Source organism: Ochotona princeps, chromosome 4 (assembly GCF_030435755.1).
Source record: "Ochotona princeps isolate mOchPri1 chromosome 4, mOchPri1.hap1, whole genome shotgun sequence".
Lineage (NCBI taxonomy): Eukaryota > Metazoa > Chordata > Mammalia > Lagomorpha > Ochotonidae > Ochotona > Ochotona princeps.
This window is the reverse complement of record NC_080835.1, coordinates 24,243,169-24,264,789: the sequence shown is the minus strand read 5'-3', so window position 1 is coordinate 24,264,789 and position 21,621 is coordinate 24,243,169. Positions and strand designations below refer to the sequence as shown.

Genomic DNA, 21,621 nt, shown 5'->3' with positions numbered 1-21,621 from the left:
GCCATCAGTCTGTCCTCTCCTATTTCCTGGAATGTGCCCTTTTTGCTTCACCCTGACTAATGTTTTTCCATATGTTTAAACATGTCCTCATACTATTCTGCCATCTTGATTCTGGTTCAGGGCTTGGTTCTCAATCTCCAGTATCTTCTGGCAAGTATTTTGGGAACCATGGCACCCTGTTTAGAGTTATAGGTCCTGAGCCTGAATTTCTGCTTGGCTTCTACTCCCAGTCTTATCTCAGGCAGATTGGTTGGTAGGTCTGAGCACCTGCTTTCTAGAGCAAAGTAATCTGATATTCCTGCCTGCTTGAAAGGACCCTGTCAGTTCCTACTGTTGGAGGCACTGTGTATCATTCAGTGCTTACTCCAATCTGGAATTTAAGTGTGTAGCCACTAACTATGGTCACAAAAGAACATCCTCCTTTAAAGGCAATCTTTGCTGGAGAAAGGAGGGGATAAAGCAAGCTCTTATTTAGTACCAGACAGACACCAAAATTTCTTTTTTTGTATTTTCCTGTTAGACCTGCAGAAGGGGTATGATTATCAGTCCATTTCACAGGTGAAGAAGCCAAAACTCAGAAGGTGAAGTTGCTTGCCAGCATCCTCACCTGTATGGAGCAGAGCCCTCTCAGTGGGGAGGAAGCTTGTGCCCTTGCTATGTGTCTGACCTCCTGTCCCCTCTTTCCACAGAGAGCCAGCTGCTCCCCGGGAACAACTTCACCAATGAGTGCAACATCCCGGGCAACTTCATGTGCAGCAATGGGCGGTGCATTCCAGGCGCCTGGCAGTGCGATGGGCTGCCTGACTGCTTCGACAAGAGTGATGAGAAGGAGTGCCGTGAGTGGCGTGGCCTGGCTGGGGTGGGCATTGGGGCAGTCCTGGGGCTTTGGTGGAGGAAGACCTGAGCTGGCTTGGACCCTGCACATACTGCTTGCTGCTTTTATGGCAGCATGATCTGTGCAGAGGCTAATCTTGTGTTGGTGGAGCCAGAGCCTGGGAAAGCAGGAGATCTTCTCAGCCCCAGTCTTCGTGTTGTCATGACAGTCTGAGACCTCCATAGGTTATGTCACTGTAGGGTTCATAGCTGGCCAGGAGCAGACCTAGCATTGAACCCCAAGATTGGCTGTCCCCAAGGTCCATGCATGCACTCATGGTGACATTTACTCGGCAGTTAGCAGGGGCACAAAATCCTGCCCAGTTGTGAATTCATAGTAAGTTGCATCCCCACATACAGGGACATGGCCTAGGCCTCTCCTGTGCTGAGGGTATCCTTTTCCAAGGGCACACCAGAGGTCTGGGGGGTCTTTGCAATCTTCCCCTGCCCACCTTCTCACTGAGCCTTTCACCTAGCCTGTGCCGCTGAAACATGCATGGGATTTGGATTGGTGATGAATACTGCACAAGAAAGGGCACTGGGATGTGAGTTGAGAGGGCACAGGGAATCCAGTCACCACACCTGCTGTCCCTGCAGATGCAGTCTTCATTCTCCCCAAGGTTGTCTCTGCAAAGTGAGCTTGGCCACTGGACTTCATGTGGTCATCCACCCTGGCATCCTGGCAGGTGGGAAACGAGTGGGGAGCACAGGTGTGTCTGATGGACAGCCACTTGGGGTTGTACATCTGGACAGTGGTTCTTTGATTTTATGTGCTTTGGGCATCTGACACATAGCCTCTGTGTCAGGACAGCTGCATGTTCCATTTCTAAACCTGCTGCCTGTCTCTGGGAGCCCGCAGGGGAAATGGTTGAGAGCAGGATAATCATTTGTTCTTTGTACTTAGTGGCTGCTGTGGTCATTTGAAGTCAAGTTTATGGACACGTAGGGAGCAACCTTGGGTTTACAGCCCACCCTGTAGAGGAGCCAGCCACTCCTTCTCTTTGGTAGGGCTCCCTTGGGAAAACTGCTCATTCTGGAAAAGAGCTCTTGCCCAGCTTTGGGATCTGATGCTCCTGATGAGCAGGAGTGCCTGCTCGTACACTCCTCAGAAATGTTGGGGAGAGTACTAGTGGTGGGATTCTTGGGGAGGAGCCTGCTTCCAGAATAGGTCATTGTGCCTAGTGCATTTTCACATTTTCAGACTTGGTTCGTCATGGTGTGTCCTTTGTAGCTTTTTCCTATTTCTAGCATGGTTCCAAAATTGCTAGACGTGTAACATTTACAGTGAGAGCAAGGAGAGCTCAGCCTTCTGTCCTGTTCTGAGAATTCTAGAACACTCTGCAAGGATGTGCAGCACCCTCTCTCAAGGTGCATTGTGCATCTGACTCCAGGTGGCGCAGGTTACAGTAAGCAGAGCTGGGAAAGTAGGCTTGTGAGGAATTCATGAACAAATTTAGGATTAGATGAAACTCTTTGTTTTGGTCCTAGCAGCCGCGTGACCCAGTGTCTTCGGTGACATTCTGTCACTTCAGCCTTGTTTAGAATCATGAGAATATTCTGCTCAAACAGAAGACATGGTGGGGAGAGAATAACATTGGATGAGGTGGTGCTGGAGCTGCTTGGGGCTGCTTGGTTTGATTCTTGGCTACATTCCATCACTTCTTTCTCCTCATTTCCTGTGAGGGAAGACTCAAGAGAACAATTTAATCTCTTGGTGCCTCAATTTCTCCTCTCTGAAATAGGTATAATTAGGTTTCTGATACTTAGCACTGTTGACAAGTGTTAGCATGTGGAAAGTGGCAGCTTGGTGCGTGCCTTTGGTGGGTGGATTGTAAAAAATGTTACTGCTGAGCCATCTGCAGGGTTGTTGTCATGGTGATGTGAGATTGAACCACCTCTTGGTGTCTACTGGACATTAGAATCCCTTTACCACCTAGTGATGCTGAGCCTTCATGCTTGTTATTTAGCGAGATTCGTTAATGCTTACTGAAATTTAAGCATTTCTCTTTTGTTGGCTATTGGGTTTTACATGTTAAGTGTTTATTAAGGTGACAGAAACATACTGATGGTTTTGTCTTGAACTGAGGAGAAGGGCTGAAAGTTCTTGGATGGGCCAGGACGCCCATGCCAGTGGCTGAACTGAAATCCCTAGCATCTACTTCAAGGGGGATAGTAGCTCCGTGTCTCCCTCTGGGGCGTGAGCCCTTCTCAGGTTCTCTGGAATGGGTCTTCCCTAAGCAAGAAAAGACCCTGCAGAGAGGTCACAGTGTGAGTGGCTCCCCTGTGCCCAAGGCTGAAAAGATGTTTTCACCCAGCCGGAAGAAGCACTTAATTATGAGTGCAGCCGGGCCTGGCGGCGTGGCCTAGCAGCTAAAGTCCTCGCCTTGAACACCCAGGATCCCATGTGGGCGCCGGTTCTAATCCCGGCAGCTCCACTTCCCATTCAGCTCCATGCTTGTGGCCTGGGAAAGCAGTCGAGGATGGCCCAATGCATTGGGACACTGCACCCGCGTGGGAGACCCAGAGGAGGTTCCTGGTTCCCGGCATGGGATCAGCGTGCACCGTCCCGTTGCGACTCACTTGGGGAGTGAATCATCGGGTGGAAGATCTTCCTCTCTGTCTCTCCTCCTCTCTGTATATCTGACTTTGTAATAAAATAAATAAATCTTAAAAAAAATTATGAGTGCAGCCAATCAGATAGTGTAAAGACTGGTGGATGGGGTCGGGAAAGCAAAGTACTCACCCAGTGTGCACCCTGACACGTCCACTAATAGCATCTTGCATGTCTTCATTCTGCCTTATTCCAGTTGCGATCATTATAGGTACTCAACTGTGTTGTATCATTTGTTTTCCATATCGACATTGGAACAATCTTGACTTTCTTCATATTTCTCTTCAGCATTTTAGTGCCCACACCAGAGAACATTGACTTGGCATAACATCAGTGAAACACTGACTGTCAGGCCTTCCCTTGTTTCTTGTCTTCCGCTCCTGCCGTCATGCTCCCTGCTGTGAAGGTGAGGGTGGGTGTCACTTTGCCTTGTGCCGAGACATCTTAGGCTAGATTCTCAGCTATGAAACTGCTGGGTGAGTGGCAGGAACCTTTGCCGGTGCTTCCCACAAGCTGCTCACCTGTTTGGCCGTGGCTCTGTGCCAGTTTGCTCTCTCACTGGCATGTGTGTGAAGACTGACTTTGTTTGAGCCTCAGCAGCACGGGGTCATAGCTTCACAAAGTATTTTTTCTGTTTAGTGTGATAACTGAAAATAGCGATGTATTCTCATTTTGGTTAAGAAAGCTACCTCATGAGGTTGCTCTCCCATGCTGCCATTTACTATAGTTCCTTGGGAAGTACTGGCTTTTGGATGAAATTAATTCCCAGCTCAGTTGAGACCTTCAGTTTAAAATTTCCCTTAGAGTTTTCTTCCTGGAGAAGCTGAAACTTCTCTTAGGATTCTGAGAACAAACTCTTTTTCAGGGGTACTTTGAGTGTTTTCATATTCTTGATTAGTGAATGCTCCAAGTGGTTATTTTATATTCATTATGGCTTTTTTGTCATAAAAGGGATAGAGATTGATTTTGGACAAGTGTGGCGCTCCAGGGAAGCAGTGGTTGTGACAGGGTGGTGGCATGCATATATAAGAGCATCCACTGGGCTGGACTATCTCCTGCACTTTCCATTACGTTAATGTGTTTGATAATCATGAGAGCCTCATGCAGAAGAATGCTCTTGTCCCCTGAGTAGCAGAGTAGACACACAGAACTTTGAGCTGGCCCAGAAGGCAGTCCCCAGGGTGGGCACTTCGTGCAGTGGGTAAGCCACTGCATCCCATTCTGGGACGTTGACATCCCAGGCCACAGAGCCAAGATTTAAGTCCCAGCCCCACTTCCTGCTACCGTGCACTTTGGTAGGCAGTGGGTGATGTCTCAAGTACCTGAGTCCCTGCCACCCATGTGGGAGACCTAGATCGGGTTCCTGGCCTAACCCCAAGGTCATGGGCATTTGGGGAAGGAACCAGAGGAAGGAAGATCTCACTCCTCCTATAAAGAAATCAATGAAAACTGTGAAGCAAAGAATTTGCTACAACCCTCTCCCATTGATCTGAGAACCTCTGTGGGGTTTGTCTTCTTTCTCTGGTCTTGTTGAAGGGCTCTTGCCGTGTGTAATCAGGACTAACACATTGGAAACCATCACTGAGACGTTTCTGTGTTAATGGTTTCAGAGATGACATGGAGTTCTGTGAGCCTCTTGGCTCTTTTGTTTGAAGGGAATGCACTCCAGTTCCCGCCCCATGCTGTCACAGAGTGGCATGTTGGACTTACAGAACCCACATTTGACCTAGAGTGGGCACTGCAGCCCTCCTTTTAGTTCTAAGTCCTAACCCAGTGGGCCAGTCGTGGTTTGTTTCTTGTATTCATTTAGAACCTTGGCCCCTTCGTGCCATGCATGTGTCAGGAGGGTGGGCAACGCGGGGGATAACATGGAAGACTTTGCCAGATGATAAAATTGGAATATCTCCAAACAGAATTTGAGTGTTACGTGTTCGGTGCTATTCCACAACCATTGCTTCACCATGGTTTCTCCCTGCTCTGGGGTGAGGCCAGAAACCCACAATACAGGGCTTGACAGGCACTGCTGGAGTCAGGAGAAAGAGCAAGGAAGTCACTCCGCTGAGCTGGTGTCTGCCTCACCTACCTCTAGGCGGTGGTATCACTTGTGGCATTTTGCTTTCAACCTGGTGTGACTGTGCAGGTAGACATGAAGGCAAACCTGGATTCTGCTTGCTTTCCCAGCCAAGAGTCTAAGGAATTCAGCCAGCTCACTGAGGTGCCTCTTGCTTGGCTCCACCTAAAATGCTGTTGGCAATCCGGAGCCTTCCCAGGGATGAACACAGCTCTTGTCTGTTCTCAGAGAAGGAGCTGGGACAGCTGGCCACCCACCCATGAAGCATGGGTTGTACCTGGTAGTTACAGGACTGTAGTCTGCCTGTGGGGGGGCTGGAAAGCACCAATGTTTGGGGCTCATTGGTGTCCCCTCTGTGGATTCCAGGGTTGACTTTCTGCCCCATGGGACCTCCTGCTGCTTCTTCTGGCAGTAGCATTCTAGTTAATTCCCACTGAGTTACATGTGGTCCTAAAGATGGGGTGACAGGTATCCTCAGAGAAAGGGGAACATTGGGTACAGTGATCCAGAGGGAACGCTGCCATCTACAGGCCAAGGAGAGAGGCATGGGAGGGACTCTCCTTCAGCTCTCAGGAGGAGCCACCTTGATCTCTGACCTCTGGCCTGCAGAACCTTGAACCAGGGCATTTCTAGTTGTTTGCTGAATTGTAGGGGGTACTTTGTTGTGGCAATCCTAGCAACTGTTGCAAACTGCAGCCAATAAGCACTCACCATTTGTGTTTTGATTTTTAAAGAAATGTGAGGGCAGATACACAGAGAGAGAGAAAGAGAGAGAGAGCAAGAGCACTCTTGCATCTACTGTTCCTCCTCTAGATACCCACAGTGGGCGGGCCACATGGAACTCCATCCAGTCCTCCCAAGTGAGTGACAGAAACCCGGTGATCCCGAACCATCACTGCTGCCTTCTAGGGTCTTCATGAATAGGAAGCTGGAAGCAGGTGCAGACGTGGGACTAACCCACGTGTTCTTGACACAGGATGCAGGTATCTTTGCTACTAAGCTACCTACCTGTCTGCCCTCACTGTGATATTCAAAACTGTGACACAGTGAGTAGCAGCTGTCCCACAGGGGTTTATGCCAGGATAATGGTCACAGGCATCCTGCTGCTTTGCAGTGGTTTGAAAGGCCAGCTCTTACTCTCATGGCGTGAGTTGTGTCTCTTGAATATGTTGACACTCTGACTTTCAGTATCGGAGAGTACCCACTGGGTCCTGACTACGTAAGAAGAGGGTGCAGCGCAGTGGGGCAAGCCCTGCATCTCTGATGAGTGGTGTCCTGTGGGAAGAAAATGTGCCTGTGTGAGGGAGCGACACTGTGTGATGACAGAGACTGGGAGCACTTGAAGGTGAGGGACCCCTAAGACTACGGCCACCCCAGAGCCCAGGAAGGGGCTGCCCAGCATCTTGAAGGGAATTCAGCCCTTCTGGTTGTCAGATTTTAGACTTGAGGCCTCCAGAAATGTAAGTGGATCACTTTCCATGGCTTTCCACCAGTTAATGGTGGCAGCAATGGTGGCCAGTGGCAGGGACACACCCGCCTCCCAGGGACCATGTAAATCATGGAGCTTCCCTGAGCCAGCCCGGGAACTGCAGGTCCTTCTTGTGTTACAGCCCTGTCTCCAGCCTCTCTGGCAGACTCTTGCTGTCACTTTCTGCCCATGCTTCCTGCCCTGTTGTGTGAGTGTCGGGTTGTTTCTCTGCAGTTTTGGCTCTGGCAAGGCAGCTTGCGTTGCTGAAGTCCAAGCCAGGCCTCAGAGGACAGCCCTGGCATGTGCGGGCAACACCGTGTCCCTGAAACACTTGGAATAAAAGGTTCATCCGCTTCGCTTGCAGCCACATGCGGAGGAAATCCCTGACACGTGAGTGTGTACGTGCGGCCTCTTCCTACTGGAGTCAGTTTTTCTGTATATATCCAGGCCATTTCACGCCTGAGCAAGAACTGTGATTAGAAGCAAGAACTTTGGAGGGCCAGACAATGTTGGGCGCTTTATGACCTCTGAAACTGGAAGTGCTGTTTTACTGTACTTTGCATCTATTTCCTCATCTGCAAGATGGAGTTATAGCAGGACCTAGCCCGGAAGCTTTAGTAACACATACATCCAGGCTACAAGCCACTGGGAAATGAGCTCAGCTTACGTAATAGGTATTGTGTCCTGGGGCAGTTTGGTTGGTGATTTACATAAATGGGGTCATGTATGTACCGTAGGAGTAAAATGTTAACTGACATCGATTCTCTCTAACCAGGGGTGGGGAACCTCTGGCCTGTTGCCCTGAAATCATGTGGTCTGCCCCTGCCAACTGCAGGTAAAACTTGAAATTTGATAGCAGTCTAAGTTTTCTTTAAAAGATTTTTTTTTTTAATTTGAAAGGCAGAATTACAGAGAGAGGAGAGAGAGAAAGATCTTTCATCTGGTGGTTCACTTGCTAAATGGCTACAACAGCAAGAGTTGAGCTGATCCAAAGCCAGGAACCAGGAGCTTCTTCTGGGTTTCCCATGTGTGTGCATGGGTTCTGTTACTGCTTTCCAATGCCATTCACAAGGGGCTGAATGGAAAGTGATATAGCTGGGACTTGAACCGGCACTCATGTGGGATACTGATGCTGCAGGAGAAGGCTTAGCCTGCTATGGTATGGCATTGGCCCCAGCAGGCTAAATGTTTTTAAGCTGATTATTTTATATGACCCTCAAATGATAGTATAAATATCCAAATGGTCCTTGACAGAAAGAAGGTTCCCTGTCCCTGCCCTAAGCTTAGCAAGCTGGAGGTATTACTGGCCTTGAAGTGCCAGGAGTTATACTAGTCCCTCCCTTGTCCCGTCCTGTGCTCCCTTTGACAAAACACTGTTCTTTATTGGGTCAATACCTTCTTTTCACTTGAGAGTCTGAGACACACAGCCATGAGCATTCATGAAATCTCTCTCTTAGCTTAGAGCTCCTGGGAGCCAGGCAGACATGCAAGCTCATGCAGTAAGGGAGAGAAACCAAAGTTTGAGGGCCTGGGCTGGGGCTGGCTGTTGGCAGGGGAGGGAGTTGGAGGCACATATTCGGTATGTAGCCTCAGAAACCTCTGTCTTCCTGAATGTGCAATGGTGCCCACTTCCAGAGTTCCTGTCCTGTGAGATCCTCTCACAGTTAGGCACCAAGTGGCTTATGACAATTTTGTTTTGCTTTGTCACTTGAAGAGCTTTCTTCAGCACCCACCAGAAGCTGGCGCCACTGCCTGTGGCCTCCCACATTTTAAACCTTAAAGTTGGAGAAGTCGCTCTTTTTTTGGCCTCTACTTTTAGCAGCTGTGAGCTCTTTCTGACTCATGGGCTATAGTTAGGAAAGGCCTTCCATTCATTTGGTGGACTCACAGCATAAATTCTTCAGTTGTATCCAATTGGGCATGTGGTATGTTCCAAGTTGATTTCATATGAATTTAACATTTGTCAAGTTTTCTAAAAGTCCATGCTAGGGTTTGAAGAGGCCGATTTTTAAAAAGTATTTGTACAAATTTGAGCGGTAGAGTTACAGAGGGAAGACAGAAAAGGAGGTCTTTCATCCACCTAGTTCATTTATCAAATGGCCATGGTGGCCAGGGCTGGGTCAGACCAAAGCCAGAAACCTGGACCTCCATCTGTGTCTCCCATGTGGCTAATGAGGGTCCAAGTACTCAAGCAATCTCTTGCTACTTGTGCAGATGCATTAGCAGGGAGCTGGATCAGAAGTGGAGCAGCTGAGACTCAAACTAGTTTTGCAGATGATGCTGTTGCAAATAGCAGCTTAAGAGGCTATGCTGCATTGCTGGATTCAGAAGGAAATGGCAGTTTTAATCCTAGAAAAGGAGTAACAAGCTGCCCCACACCTCTCTGATGTACATGTTTCCTGAGGCACTACGACAAAATGCTGTAACCAGAATGTCGTCATGCTGTGTTGTGTATTTGTTCATAGTTCCAGAGACCCCAAATCCCCGTGTGGGTATTGCTTTCTCTGCAGACTCTAAGAAGGGACAGTCCTTCCTGGCCTCTTCCCAATGCCTTGTGGCCACTAGCCATCATTGCATTGTCTTTGGCTCTTGGCTACATCACTCCTACCAAGTAAGTCTCCATACTTTGGCCTTCGGATTGCCCTTCAAGGTCAAGGGGACAAATCACTGGTTCAGAGACTGTCCTGATCCAGATCAGACTTCATCTCACCTGGCTTTGTTGCTATTGAGGTGGCATTCCCACGTCCCAAGGCAGTTTTCACCCAGTGATCCTCAACCCTTGGGACAAGTAGGAGAAGGGATGGAGCCCAGTGGGTGGCTCTATGAGGAGTCCCACACCATGTGGCTCCTGCTGTTTCACTGGAGCTTGCTGTGTCTGCCTTTGATAGCTCAGTGGTGATGCAAATAGGATCAAGCATGTCCTTAAAACGAGGAGTGTTCAGTAACACTGCAAGAATGATTTAAACGTGAAAAGGAGTTAAATTTTTTGTTCTACCTACTGCTGCTTCATTGTAGCTTCTCTGGATGCTGCATGGTGTGGGTGGCAGCCTGGGAAACCCCTGTGCCTTTAGTAGTCACATAGGTCGGAGGCTGTGCTGGGCAGTAGCTGTAGACTAAACACCCGTGTCCCAGGCCTGGGGGCTGGGAGGGTCTCTGGAGGCCACAGCCAATTCGGGCTGTCATCAGGGTTTGTTTGCTCTGTACAAGGCACTGGAAGCCCAAATCCAATGCCAGTGTTTATACACTGAGAGCTTGCACCTAAAAAGCAAGATTATTGGGCTTTCTGGAAAAAGCAGAGTTGATGTGAGAATACGTAGGGCACTCACAGGGACCCGGCACACATGTCATGCATTTAACCATCTTGCTTGTTCTAAGGCCTCCAAGAATTCCGCAAATCTGACCCACCGTTTCCCTCCAACCCCTTGTGATCTGTGAAGAGATCCATGTGTCCGATTTTAAGTAGCAGCCTCTTTAGGTTCTTAGCTGTACATGAAATAGTAGCATCCTTGGCACATAGTGACATCTTGCAGTGGTTCTGATCGTTAGCAACTGAAACTTCAACCCAGGATGGTGAATGTTTCCAAACACATAGCTGTATGTGTGTGTTCCTGAGAATGCCTTGCTTGGGGATGGGAGGCAAGATGCGAGTGGGAGGGGCCTGGATGTGGAGCCGTGCCACCTGCAGCGTCCTGACTCCATCCCGTGGGAGCTGTGTGACCTTAGCAAAGAGCCAAAAACATGAAATCCTCTCAAACAGCAACTGGCACGTAGTAAGCACTGGGTAAATATTAGCTTGTACCCTTCCTGACAGTGTCGAGTCACAGTGCTGGTTTAACTCCCAGCTCTGCTCCTGACTTATCATGTCCCTTCTTGGAGCCTCAGTTTTGCTATCTGTGTAATGGAGCAGGTGTGAGGATAGAAAGGAAGGTGCTGATGTCTAGTATGAGCAGGAACTTCATAAGGCTCACTTGGCCTTGTCTGCCTTCCCTGGGGATGCAACAGGTCGTGTAATAGGGAGTCTCCAGGATTGCTGCCGAGTTCTGGTCCAGGCTGCTTCAGGCATCACAGATGGATCCTACTCCTGGGCATGAACCCAACAGAATCAACTGTATCAGATAGATACCTGTGCTACCATGAAAGCAAAAATAGGGAATCAGTCTACATGTCCACTGTAAGATGAATGGAAAAAGAGAATTGCAGTGTGTATATATGTGTGTGCACGTGCATACACACATATCTATCTGTACATCTGTATCTCTATATAAAATGGAATGTTATTCAGCCATAAAAGGAATGACATTCTAGCATTTAGAACAACATGGATAGAGTTGGAGAACATGTTTTCCTTGGAACAAGCAGGACATGTACAAATATCGCATGTCAAACCTCCTTTAAGATCTTTGCCCAGTGAGTTGGTAGAAATTGCTTACAACTGTATTTTTAATGATTTTGTGATGCTTTAAAAATCTTTGCATGAAGTTACACAACTTTTCTTTTGATTCTTGTGTGTGCCCCACACAGTAATCAAAAGATGACTATTGTCCTACTGGTCTGTGATCTTTTCATATTTTATTTGTTGCATTCTTTATTTAGTGGAGCCAGGAAGCTCCACTAAATGTAAATTTAATGTAAAATAATATAAATTTTGTGTAAATAAAAAATGTTATTTAAAAAGTTACAAAAAAAAAAAAAAAAACGGTGCAAATGGCCTCCATGATGCTCTCCTGTCCTAACGGGCTGTGTGAGCCAAGGGAGACTTGCTGTGAACATGCCAGTGGGCAGGGCCCCGGTGGAAATCAGTGCATTCCCTTCTTGAAGTCTTTTCAGGAGAAGGACCCCAGGAGCCTTACTGATAGCCTGCATGGAGCAGGGGGCCAGGATGAGGGCCTGCCCTGGGCCAGGAAGCTCTTGACCACCTGACACTCCAGCTCACACTGCCCCTACTCACTTTTCATCCAGAGAATGAGAGCAGTCAGGCTCTTCCAGGGGCCTGACACCCCTTCCCTTGGAACTGAGACTGTGGCTGCAGTACCCGGCTGGGGAAGGAGCTGAGGCCTGCTGGCCCTGGCCCACCAAGGCTTCCTGATCCCTGGAGAACGTGGAGGAGCTCTCCAAGCCAGCATCTTTCCGGAGGAGAACAGCTGTTCACATTTTGGAGTCACTACACCCCACATTCCAATGACGCTTATTTTCATTATGCATTGAGATCCCCTACTCCCCCATGTCCTAGACAATACCCTTCCAGCCCTGTTCTGTGTTGGGATTCCTGGATGGCATTTATCTGAGGCCTCTCCTGCCCTAAGCACCTTTGAGCTCCGTCTTTCTCTCCCAGGGGATAGTAGCTGCTGGATGTGACCTGCTGTTGCATTCATGGAAACTAGCAATTTCAGTGCCAGTACTGACACCAGCCAAGAACACACTGGAATGGAGTCAGTTTAGAGCCATGTTTCAAATCAACTCAAACTCCGGCTGCATCCCGTTGCTCCTGTTTTCCTCATCACACGCAGAGAGCCTCAGTATTGTCAGCTCTCTTTGCTGCCTTTTCCCTCCTGCAAACAGAAGAATCCTAATGAACCCACTCTGAGCAGGGCACAGGGAAGTTTGCATTGCCATGTTTATGGGATGAGCACAGCCAGGGCGCCTGGGCCCCTGTTCCAGCACATTCTCATTGCCAAGATTTGGCTGTAACTGCAAGATATAGTCAGTGGTAACGGGCCCAGTAATTGCTAATAAAATTTAAATGGCTGCAAAATCACAGGACATTAAATCCCCCCCACTGAAACATTCAGACAGATCTTGCTGATCCAACTTTGTCTGAAACTGTGCAATCTTTTTATTTTTAGGCATTTTTTTTTAAAATGCAGACTTGCATTTTTATCTGCCTCACAGCTATGGTGCAGTTGTCTGATAGCTTTTCAAAAATTTCAGGGATAGAAGGGAAACTTATTTTATAAATGGGATGTGGTACCTTCCTCTGGTGCCAACACATGACCAGGGAGAGTCTTGGTGGGGGAATCACACAGCAGGATTAGTTAGCTGAGGCTTCAGAGTGGGAGATGATGGGGGTGGAGAATCTCTGAGGTCACAAGACAGCTGCATACCCCTCATTGGAAAGCATTTCAGGAACTCCTGGCTTCTGGAGTGGTAAATACCAGGTCCTTTGTTAACATCCCTGCAAGTGAGTTCCACGAATGTTGGCAATGTCATTGGCCATTGTTATTCCGTGTTCTGCAGCCAGCAGAGCTTCAGTGAGTGCCAGTTTAGCATACAGGCTGTGCTCCCTTGGAAAGGCGTCCTTTGCGTGTCCCTGACTTGCTTGCTTCCAGCTTCCATACCCTGTATCTGCAGAGGCTGGAGATGAGGAGGTGGCTGATGTCTCTGGTTCTCTCTGGGTTTGAATGTGCAGGGGAGAGGTACATCTTGTCTCCCACTGTGTCTTGGCAGAGGGAAGGTTCATTTGCTCCCCCCCGCCCCACCCCATTCTGTTGATGTTTGACAACAAAGCCTGTCATGCATGCTGAGGTCTCATGGCAGGGGTGGGGAACAGAGCTGAATATTTTGTTCCCATCCAAGAAAAGAGGAAGAAAGGCCAAGCTGTTGCTTTCTTGATTTGTCCATGGTGTTAGAGCTTTAGGGACACTCTGGGCCTTTTGGTCTTGGGACTGGCCCCGGTGAGCAGAGTGTCAGATTGGTGTCCTCAGCCAGGAAGAGGCACATCTGATGCAGGATGCTGCCTGCAGCTGTGCATAGGTTCAAAAGCTTGTACAAGGGCATGCCTGCTCCCCTACCATGTGTCTTGCAGATTGACACCACTGTCAGTGCCCAGGCTGTAGGACAGCAGCCTGCGGGGCAGTGGTGGCCTTGATGTGGAATGTACTGGGCCTCTGATGTTAGAATTCAGAACAAGCTTGTCCCCAGTTTCCTGGAATGGAGAGCCTTGGCTGAGATTCCCTGCCAAGCTGCAAGGACTTGTGGCTGTCTGCTGCTCGGTCAGGTGCTTCTGCTGCGATGGTGCCGGGTGCTTTGCCTCAAGAACCAGCTGCTGCCTCTGCCTCTCTCTCTATCCCTGCTGTCACTCAGGGCCGCTATGAGCTTCTCTGGAGATGGGCATGCAAGTTACGTACCTTCCTTTCTCTGCCTTTTAATCTTCTCAGCATGCTGGGATCTTAGCACATGCTTCCAGGTTCAAGGGCAACTACATTTTCTTGTTGTGTTCTTATGTGGTAGAATGGATGACCATCATGCTTATACATTGTCTTCTGTAAAGACACTAACCACATTCCTGATGGCTCTATCCCATGATAAACTCAGAAAGACTCTGCCTCCTAATGCTATTACCTTAGAGCCTATGATTTCACTCTAGATTTGGAGGGGTGCAGCCATTCAGCCCATAGCATCTGGGGTGTTGCTTCTTCAAGTGAGTTGGAGAAGAACCTGTTGGGCTGCCTTTGCCTTGAAGAGCAATAAGGACACAAGCCCTGCCAAGACATCAGTAGATGTCCAGGAATTGGCCTGGGGTGGGAGCAGAGGAAGACAGGAAGAGCCTTAGACAGTGATATATGGAGGCCAGAGAAGGAAGGACCTTGAACTGTACTGAAGGTGCATGAATGGTTAGGCTGGGCCTGTTGAAGTCCTGGAGCTGCAGGTACCTGTTGGAGGAGGCTTAGGTCTCACAAGCATGAGCCTGGCTTAGCACAATTACTAGGCCCAGTCATTGACAGAGCAGCCCGTGGAGAGTTGGCTTTGGCCTGAATTGGCAGTAGGTAGGGAGGGGCAGTAGTTGGAGTGGTCACTGTTGCTTCTTGGCTCAGAATAGCTGGGCAAGCTGTTTTCCTGACCACCAAAGCCACCAGTGAGCTGTGTGCTTGTGTTCATTAATTTACTTTGAATTTGATTTTTTCCCATCATTTGTTTTTAGAGCCTGTACTGTGTCCTGTACACTAGATGACCCTAGAGGAGAACGGTGGGCCAGGACATTCCGTCTTACAGGAGGCCCAGGCCAGATGAGGAGGTGATGCTGTCAACAGCAGGCTTCACCCATGCTGGAAAGGGTTCCAGCAGGTGGCGGAAGGGCATGTTTCTGGGGTTCAGTGGCCCATGTCCAAGCCAAAACTGCAAAAGCTCGGCTTTGTCCAGTTAGGCTGCTGCAGAGACATGCCACAAACTACTGTTTCACCTAAATAGGTGCTCACCCTTTCTTTCTCTCAATCTCCTTTTTTCCCTCCCTTTCTTCCTAAGTGTTTATTTGTTAAAAAAGAGTTATTTATTTTTATTGCAAAGTCAGATATATATATGTTTGTGTGTGTGTGTGTGTGTCTGTCTGTCTGTCTATCTATCTATCTATCTAGACAGAGGGGAAGATCTTCCATCCATTGATTCACTCCCCAAGTGGCTGCAATGGCTAGTGCTGAGCCGATCTGAAGCCAGGAGCCCAGAGGCTCTTCTGAGTCTCCCATGCGGGTGTAGGGTCCCAAGGCTTTGTGTCATCTTCAACTGTTTTCCCAGGCCACAAGCAGGGAGCTAGATGGGAATCAGGGCTGCTGGGATTAGAACTGGTGCCCATCTGGGGTGTGTTCAAGGTGAGGGTTTTAGCTGCTAAGCTACCGTACCAAGCCCCGTAAGTGTTTATTTTTTAAAAATGATTTTTATGAAGTTGAAAGGCAGAGTAAGAGAGAAAGAAACTGAAGTATCCTCCATCTGTTCATTTGTTCCTCAGTTGCCTACAACAGCAATGGTAGGGCCAATCCGAAGCCAGTAGTGCAGAACCCAGTGCAGGATTCCTCAGTGGGTGGCAGGGACTCAGACTTGAGCCATACATAACCCGCTGCCTCCCAGGGTACACATCAGTAGGACTGAGGATCAACAGGGATCAAAGTAGAGGAGTAAGGACTTGAACCAGGCACTCTGACGTGGAACCTAGAGATGGCAAACGGCAACCTAACTTGCAGTGCCACCATGCCCAATCAGACATGTATTTCTCCTGGTTCTGGAAGATTGGGAAATCAGAACTTGGGTGGCCAGTGTCTTAGGGGGCTTGTGCATGGTCCTTCTTCAGGACTGTCAATTGCAAACTTCTCATTGTATCCTTATGTGGCAGAGAGGACAAGAAATTTTGTCCCCTTTTTCTAAGGGCATTAACCCAGTCACTCACCTCCCATAGGCTCCGCCACCTGATACCATGACATGGGGTCTCAACAAATGAATTTGAGGGACAGAAACCATCCCTTGCGGGGTAGAGAATGTGCAGAGATTGAAGTTGACACTCAGTACAGAGGGTGAAGCAGAGGACAGCGTGCACTTAAGCTCTGCCAGGAGGAACTCCTGGTGCCCATGACAGGAGGAAGAACAAGGATTTTCAGGGGGTTCTTGCAGAAGTTCCTGATCGGTCATCCAGGGCTGTATCAGCAAAGAAAGGAGCTTGGCGCTGCAGAGTCCAATGAGGGAGTTGGATTGTCCTCTCACACTTTATAGCCTCCTAGCTGGCTGACCCCAAGCATGCTTCTCGAATACTCCACTCCTCCCTTGTCACATCCATAAAAAGGACGAAGAAGTCTCTGTGTTGCCAGCTGGTGCAACTTGAGTGACACGCTGTAATGCCAGGTGCTCAGAGCAGCATTCCGCAGGTGGCCATGGCCATTCTTGTCCTTAGCGCGTGCTTTGGTCTTTCCCCAACAAATCATGGCAGAGCAGGCTGCAGTGCCTGCCTGCTGCGTTCTCCCTATCAGCAGATGCTCCTGCAGGATGTGGCCCATGCCACATGCATGTCCAGAAGGAGTCATGTAGCTTTGTGTTGGTGGCTCGATGTGACAGTGCTAAAGAAGAAAAAAGGAAAGTGGTTTGTTTTTGCTTTTTTTTTTTTAAATTCCCCCCCCCCCCGACCCCCCGGGGCTCCTGGGCTCTTGTGGAGAATAGCCATCCAAGATGTTACAAAACGTGCTCAGGAATGTGGTCTGACTCAGCTGTTCATGTAGATTTAAGGCTTGACCCCAAGCAAAACCTGCTGGAGCAGAGTCCCAGAAATAGTGGAGCCTGGAATCGGCAGGCTGGCTGCTCAGCTGCAGCTCAGGGTCCCTGTGTCCTGTGGTTAGACCTCCAGGCTCTGTGCCCAAGGATGCTGCATGGTTGGACAGTGCCTGGCACTGCTGGCATTTTTCCTCCTCTGGGAGAAGAATGTTTTACTGGGCTCCCTCCAAGAGGTGTCCTGGCTCGTGTATTGTCCTGCAGAGCACACAGTTGTGAATAGTGAGCACTAGGTCCCGTGATGGCCATGAGCTTTGGGCCTCCCCTGCTCCTCTGTGCGTGTTTTCTCCCAAAGACCTTACACAGGTTGCTGGCACTTTCATCGTGTTGTCCGTGAGAGAAAATGACTTTATCCAAGCTAAGAAATGAAATTCTCAGCGAGAGGTGTCTGGCCTTTGGAAATTTCAGTAAGTGTTGCCGACAAGATTATATCCGTGTTAACAGTGGCTCTCCCCAGGAGATGAGATAATGGACAGTTTTTTCTTTCCTAACTTATTATTTTTGCCTAGGAGGTGGGGAGGAGTACCTGAGTGTACACCATCCTAACACAGGCTGGCTTGGGTTTGTCCTGGTCCCTGTGCATCCTGGTCCTGTTATTTAAGTTCTGTGCACTTCAGTTTCCTTCTCTGTGAATCGGAAATAATAAATGATACTGTCTACATCCTAGCAATCGAGTACATTTATACCTCCTAAGGGTTGGGGACAATACTAGATCCTTGCTTTGCTCTTGAGATGAATTGGTCATTAGTAATGATATTATCATTTTTGAGTACATGCAATTGCTGGTTCGTGGACAATTAGAAAACGAATGAAAGTATGAAGAGAAATGCTGCCTGGCGCTCAGTGCTGCTGCATACAGGGCCAGAACGTCCAACCAGCCAGGGTTCCGGAGATCCCATTCCCGGACATGCAGCCTGACGTTTTGTCCCCATGGTAAGGGGTGGGGCTCTCAGCAGTGGGTTTCAGATTATACCTGTTGGATGCCAGCAGCCATGGCCAGAACTGAGACGGAGAGCAGTGCAGAGCGGTGGGGACTTGGGGTTTGAGCCTTTTCCTGCTGAAAGCAAAGCAACTACGTGTCTCTCTCCCTTCCTTCCTTCCTTCCTCTCTCTCTCTCTCTCTCTCTCTCTCAGAAAGCTATCTGTTGAAATTTGTATACATTTCGCAGAATATTCTGAGGCATTCAGACAGAATGTATCACTGTCCCCATTTTTCTTTCATCTCATTTAATAAAATAAAAAAAACCAAAAGATAGATTTGTTTGAAAGGTAGCGATAGCCTAGTGGCTAAGGTCCTCACCTTGCACGTGCCAGGTTTCCATATGAATCTCAGTTCTAATCCCGATGGCCGTGCTTCCCAGCCAGCTCCTTGCTTGTGGCCTGGGAAAACAGTTGAGGATGGCCCAACGCCTTCTTGGGACCCTGCACCTACGTGGGAGACCCAGAAGAGGCTCTGAGCTCCTGGCTTCAGATTGGCACAGCTCCAGCCATTGCGACTACTTGGAAAATGAATCAATGGATAAAAGATCTTCCTCTTTGTCTTTCCTCCTCTATGTGTATCTGCCCTTCTAATAAAAATGAATAAATCTTAAAAAAATGTAGCCTGACATGGAGGGGTTGGAGTGGAGAGAGACAGAGAGAAAAAGAGAAACAGAGAGAGAGAGAGAGAGATAGAGAGAGAGAGAGAGAGAGAGAGAGAGAAACAGACAACTGTTCTTCCTTCTGCTGGTTCACGCTCCTACCACTCATAGAGCCAGGGCTTAGCCAGGCTGAAACTGGAAACCAGGAACTACGTCCGATCTCCCATGTGGATGACAGACCATCTTCCATAACCTTCACACTGTTAAGTGCATTAGCAGGAAGGTGAATTGGAAGCTGAAGTTGGACTCAGATCTGTAGCTGAGACTTCTGTGTAGGCTGGGGGCATCTGAAATGATGACTTAGCCTGCTGTGCCACAGGACCCTCCCCTAAATCCTTCTTGATGTTTGAGATTCCAAAGGCAGCATCGTATGGTACTTTTCCACTACTTTAGCACGGGTGTGAGGGTACTCAGAAATGTTTTTCTTTTATGAGCCCAGATCTGCTTCCAGCAGCTCTCTAAAGGTAGCAGCGGGGTGCTTTGGGTGCCAATGAATCCGTTATTAGACCTGCTCAGACTCATGTTGGTTTGAGTCCCAGCATCGGTGCTTGCCGGCTGGTTAACTGGGCAATCTCTCCCCCTGTTTGGGGAATAGCAATGAGGAGGCGCATTCAGTGCAGGACAGCAGCACCACTGACCTGATTACGAGTCCGCTGGAGCTTGACCTGGCGTTCTGTTCCTGCCACACTCACAGAGCTACTCAGCTAGACCCATTCTTGGTTGCAATGGTGTCTAAACCATGCCATTGAACTCTGTTCTGAACCACTGACCTGGCCATGGACCTTGCATCACTAGGAATCAGTTGTTAGCTGAAAACACTGAATGGGCGCCTGCAGAAAGCTGGAGTTTCCTTTCTGTCGGGAGGCAGCCTAATGTTCAAGTTCACTGTGCCCCAGAATAGGGTGTCAGGGACTGAGTTCTGGTAGAGCCCCTCCATTCACACGGTTCCCTTTGCCCTGCTGGGCACAGTGCTGCAGACAACATAAGCTGAGGACTGTATGATCATGGCCTATTGCAGAGCTGACTCTGGCAAGTGTGAATGAATGACTATAAACAGTGCATATGGCGTGCATGCCTGGGCTCTGTTGAATGGACGAATGCATGTTCCAGCTCTCGTGCCAGATCCTCCCCTCCCCTCGCCTCATTTTCTGCATTTCAAAAGTACTTTGTTTCTCCTTCCAGTGAGAGTACAAAGGCAGACTTGTGTCGTTACATCATTTGTTCATGTTGCCAGGCGTTTTCTCGTGCCAGTCCTTAATTCTGGCAGTCCTTGACTTCAGGCTGGCCTTGTGGACAGTTACATAGGCGCAGCATCCTGTTTACCCTGTGTGTGACTGCAGAGGACACAAGTCAGATCAACACAAGACAGGCAGGCACACAGCACGGCAGTGTCTTCGTGGGTGGGTCCTCACAGACCAGGGGCAGGCCCTTCTCTGGTCTTGACCCTTGTGGAGCTTCGAGCATCGCACTGAGCTGTTGTTTCCTTCCAAGTAGACATGGGCCCCTCTGGCAGCTTCCCAGGGAGAACTGGTTGTTTACACAACTGACATCGCTGAGCTCTTGAACTGCTCTGCTGAGGAAACACAAAAGTGTAAAATGTCTGTGAAAGCCAATGTTTAGGAAAAGAAGGAAGATAGATGGCTTATGGTTGTCTGGGTAGGTACATGGGGGGTAGATGGATGGAAAGATGGCTGGGTGTGTGGATGGGTAAGTTGAGTGAATGGATGCGCATAGGTGGGTGAGTGGTTAAGTGAGTTGATGGAAAGAGCTGTGAAGCAGTGGCTGAAGCCAGGGACCTCCCATCCTGCAAGGCTCCTCTCTCTTCCTCCCAGGCTGGGTAGGGGTCCTTTGTCCCTGCTCCCATTGGATCACCCTTTTCTCTCTTTGACTCATGAACACGTTTATATGAGAGGCAGCTTCTAAAAGATCATGGAGAATTTACACTGGCTTTTCATTGCCTTTTCTTGAATCTTTCTCACTTGCCTTGTGCAGTAAAGGGCTCTTGGTGTCATCTCTCAAGGGGCACTAGATTCTTCGGAAATCCAGGGAAGGGACTCCATGCGTCCTGTTCACTATCTTCCCACATTAAACCAAGGCAGCTCCTGCATATGCTTGCCGAATGACTCCATGAAAGAGCAATGATGTGTACAAGGACATAGGGCATATTGGGGCTGCATTCCTTCTTGTTCCCCTTAGCTACTGCTGCTCTCTTAGAGCTGGGTTTATTCTTAGCAGAGAGCCAAGTGGAACGGCTGAATAGGAATAGGATGCCTGCTAAATGACACACACACACACACACACACACACACACACACACACACACACACATACACCACACATACACACACACACACACACACACACACACACATACTCCTACACACATACCTACCTCCCTGTCAATGTCCCCCACTTTCTCCCTGGACCTTCCAAGGGGTCACCTGATTGGCTTTCCCCACTTTTCCCCATAGCCTCCATGACTCCACCTCTGCATTTGCTAATGACTCATTGCTCTGCGGGTCAATATTCCTCCAGCTTCTCCCCTTTTCCTGTGGATCCCAACAGGTGTGACTCCTGGGAGCGCCCATCTCTGTGCCTCTGCTACCCTTAGCAATGCTCCAACATTTTGCTTGGATTTAAAGGCAGAGTGAGTAGCTTATGAGGGGTGGGGATTTTCATGTTTGTCCATTTCAGTGTTTTCTCCTTTCAATTCTTGGCTTTTAGGGAATCCCTCTGCTTAGAAGGATCTGGGAGCATGGCAGATAGCACAACAGACCTAGGAGAGCTAGCCTTCCTGCCCCCGATCTCCGCCAACACCTGGACAGCTGTGCTGTAGAACAGAAACCAGAACAAAGGCACTTGCCTGCACTTGTCCTAGCTGATGCTCTTTGGTGCAGGGAACTCACTTCTGCTGGGACTTTTCTGGGTCTCAGTTTTAT

The 21,621-nt window shown here is 48.9% G+C and overlaps 1 protein-coding gene across 4 annotated transcripts in view; it reads left to right on the top strand.

Moving 5' to 3' along the window:
• Positions 1 to 21,621, top strand: part of LDLRAD3 (low density lipoprotein receptor class A domain containing 3) — a 249,935-nt gene that overhangs the window by 79,268 nt on the left and 149,046 nt on the right. For all 4 annotated transcript variants that reach the window (XM_058663174.1, XM_058663175.1, XM_058663173.1 and 1 more), the window contains exon 2: positions 690 to 836. In XM_058663174.1, coding sequence (XP_058519157.1) covers positions 690 to 836 — 147 coding nt within the window. The remainder of the gene's footprint in view (positions 1 to 689; positions 837 to 21,621) is intronic.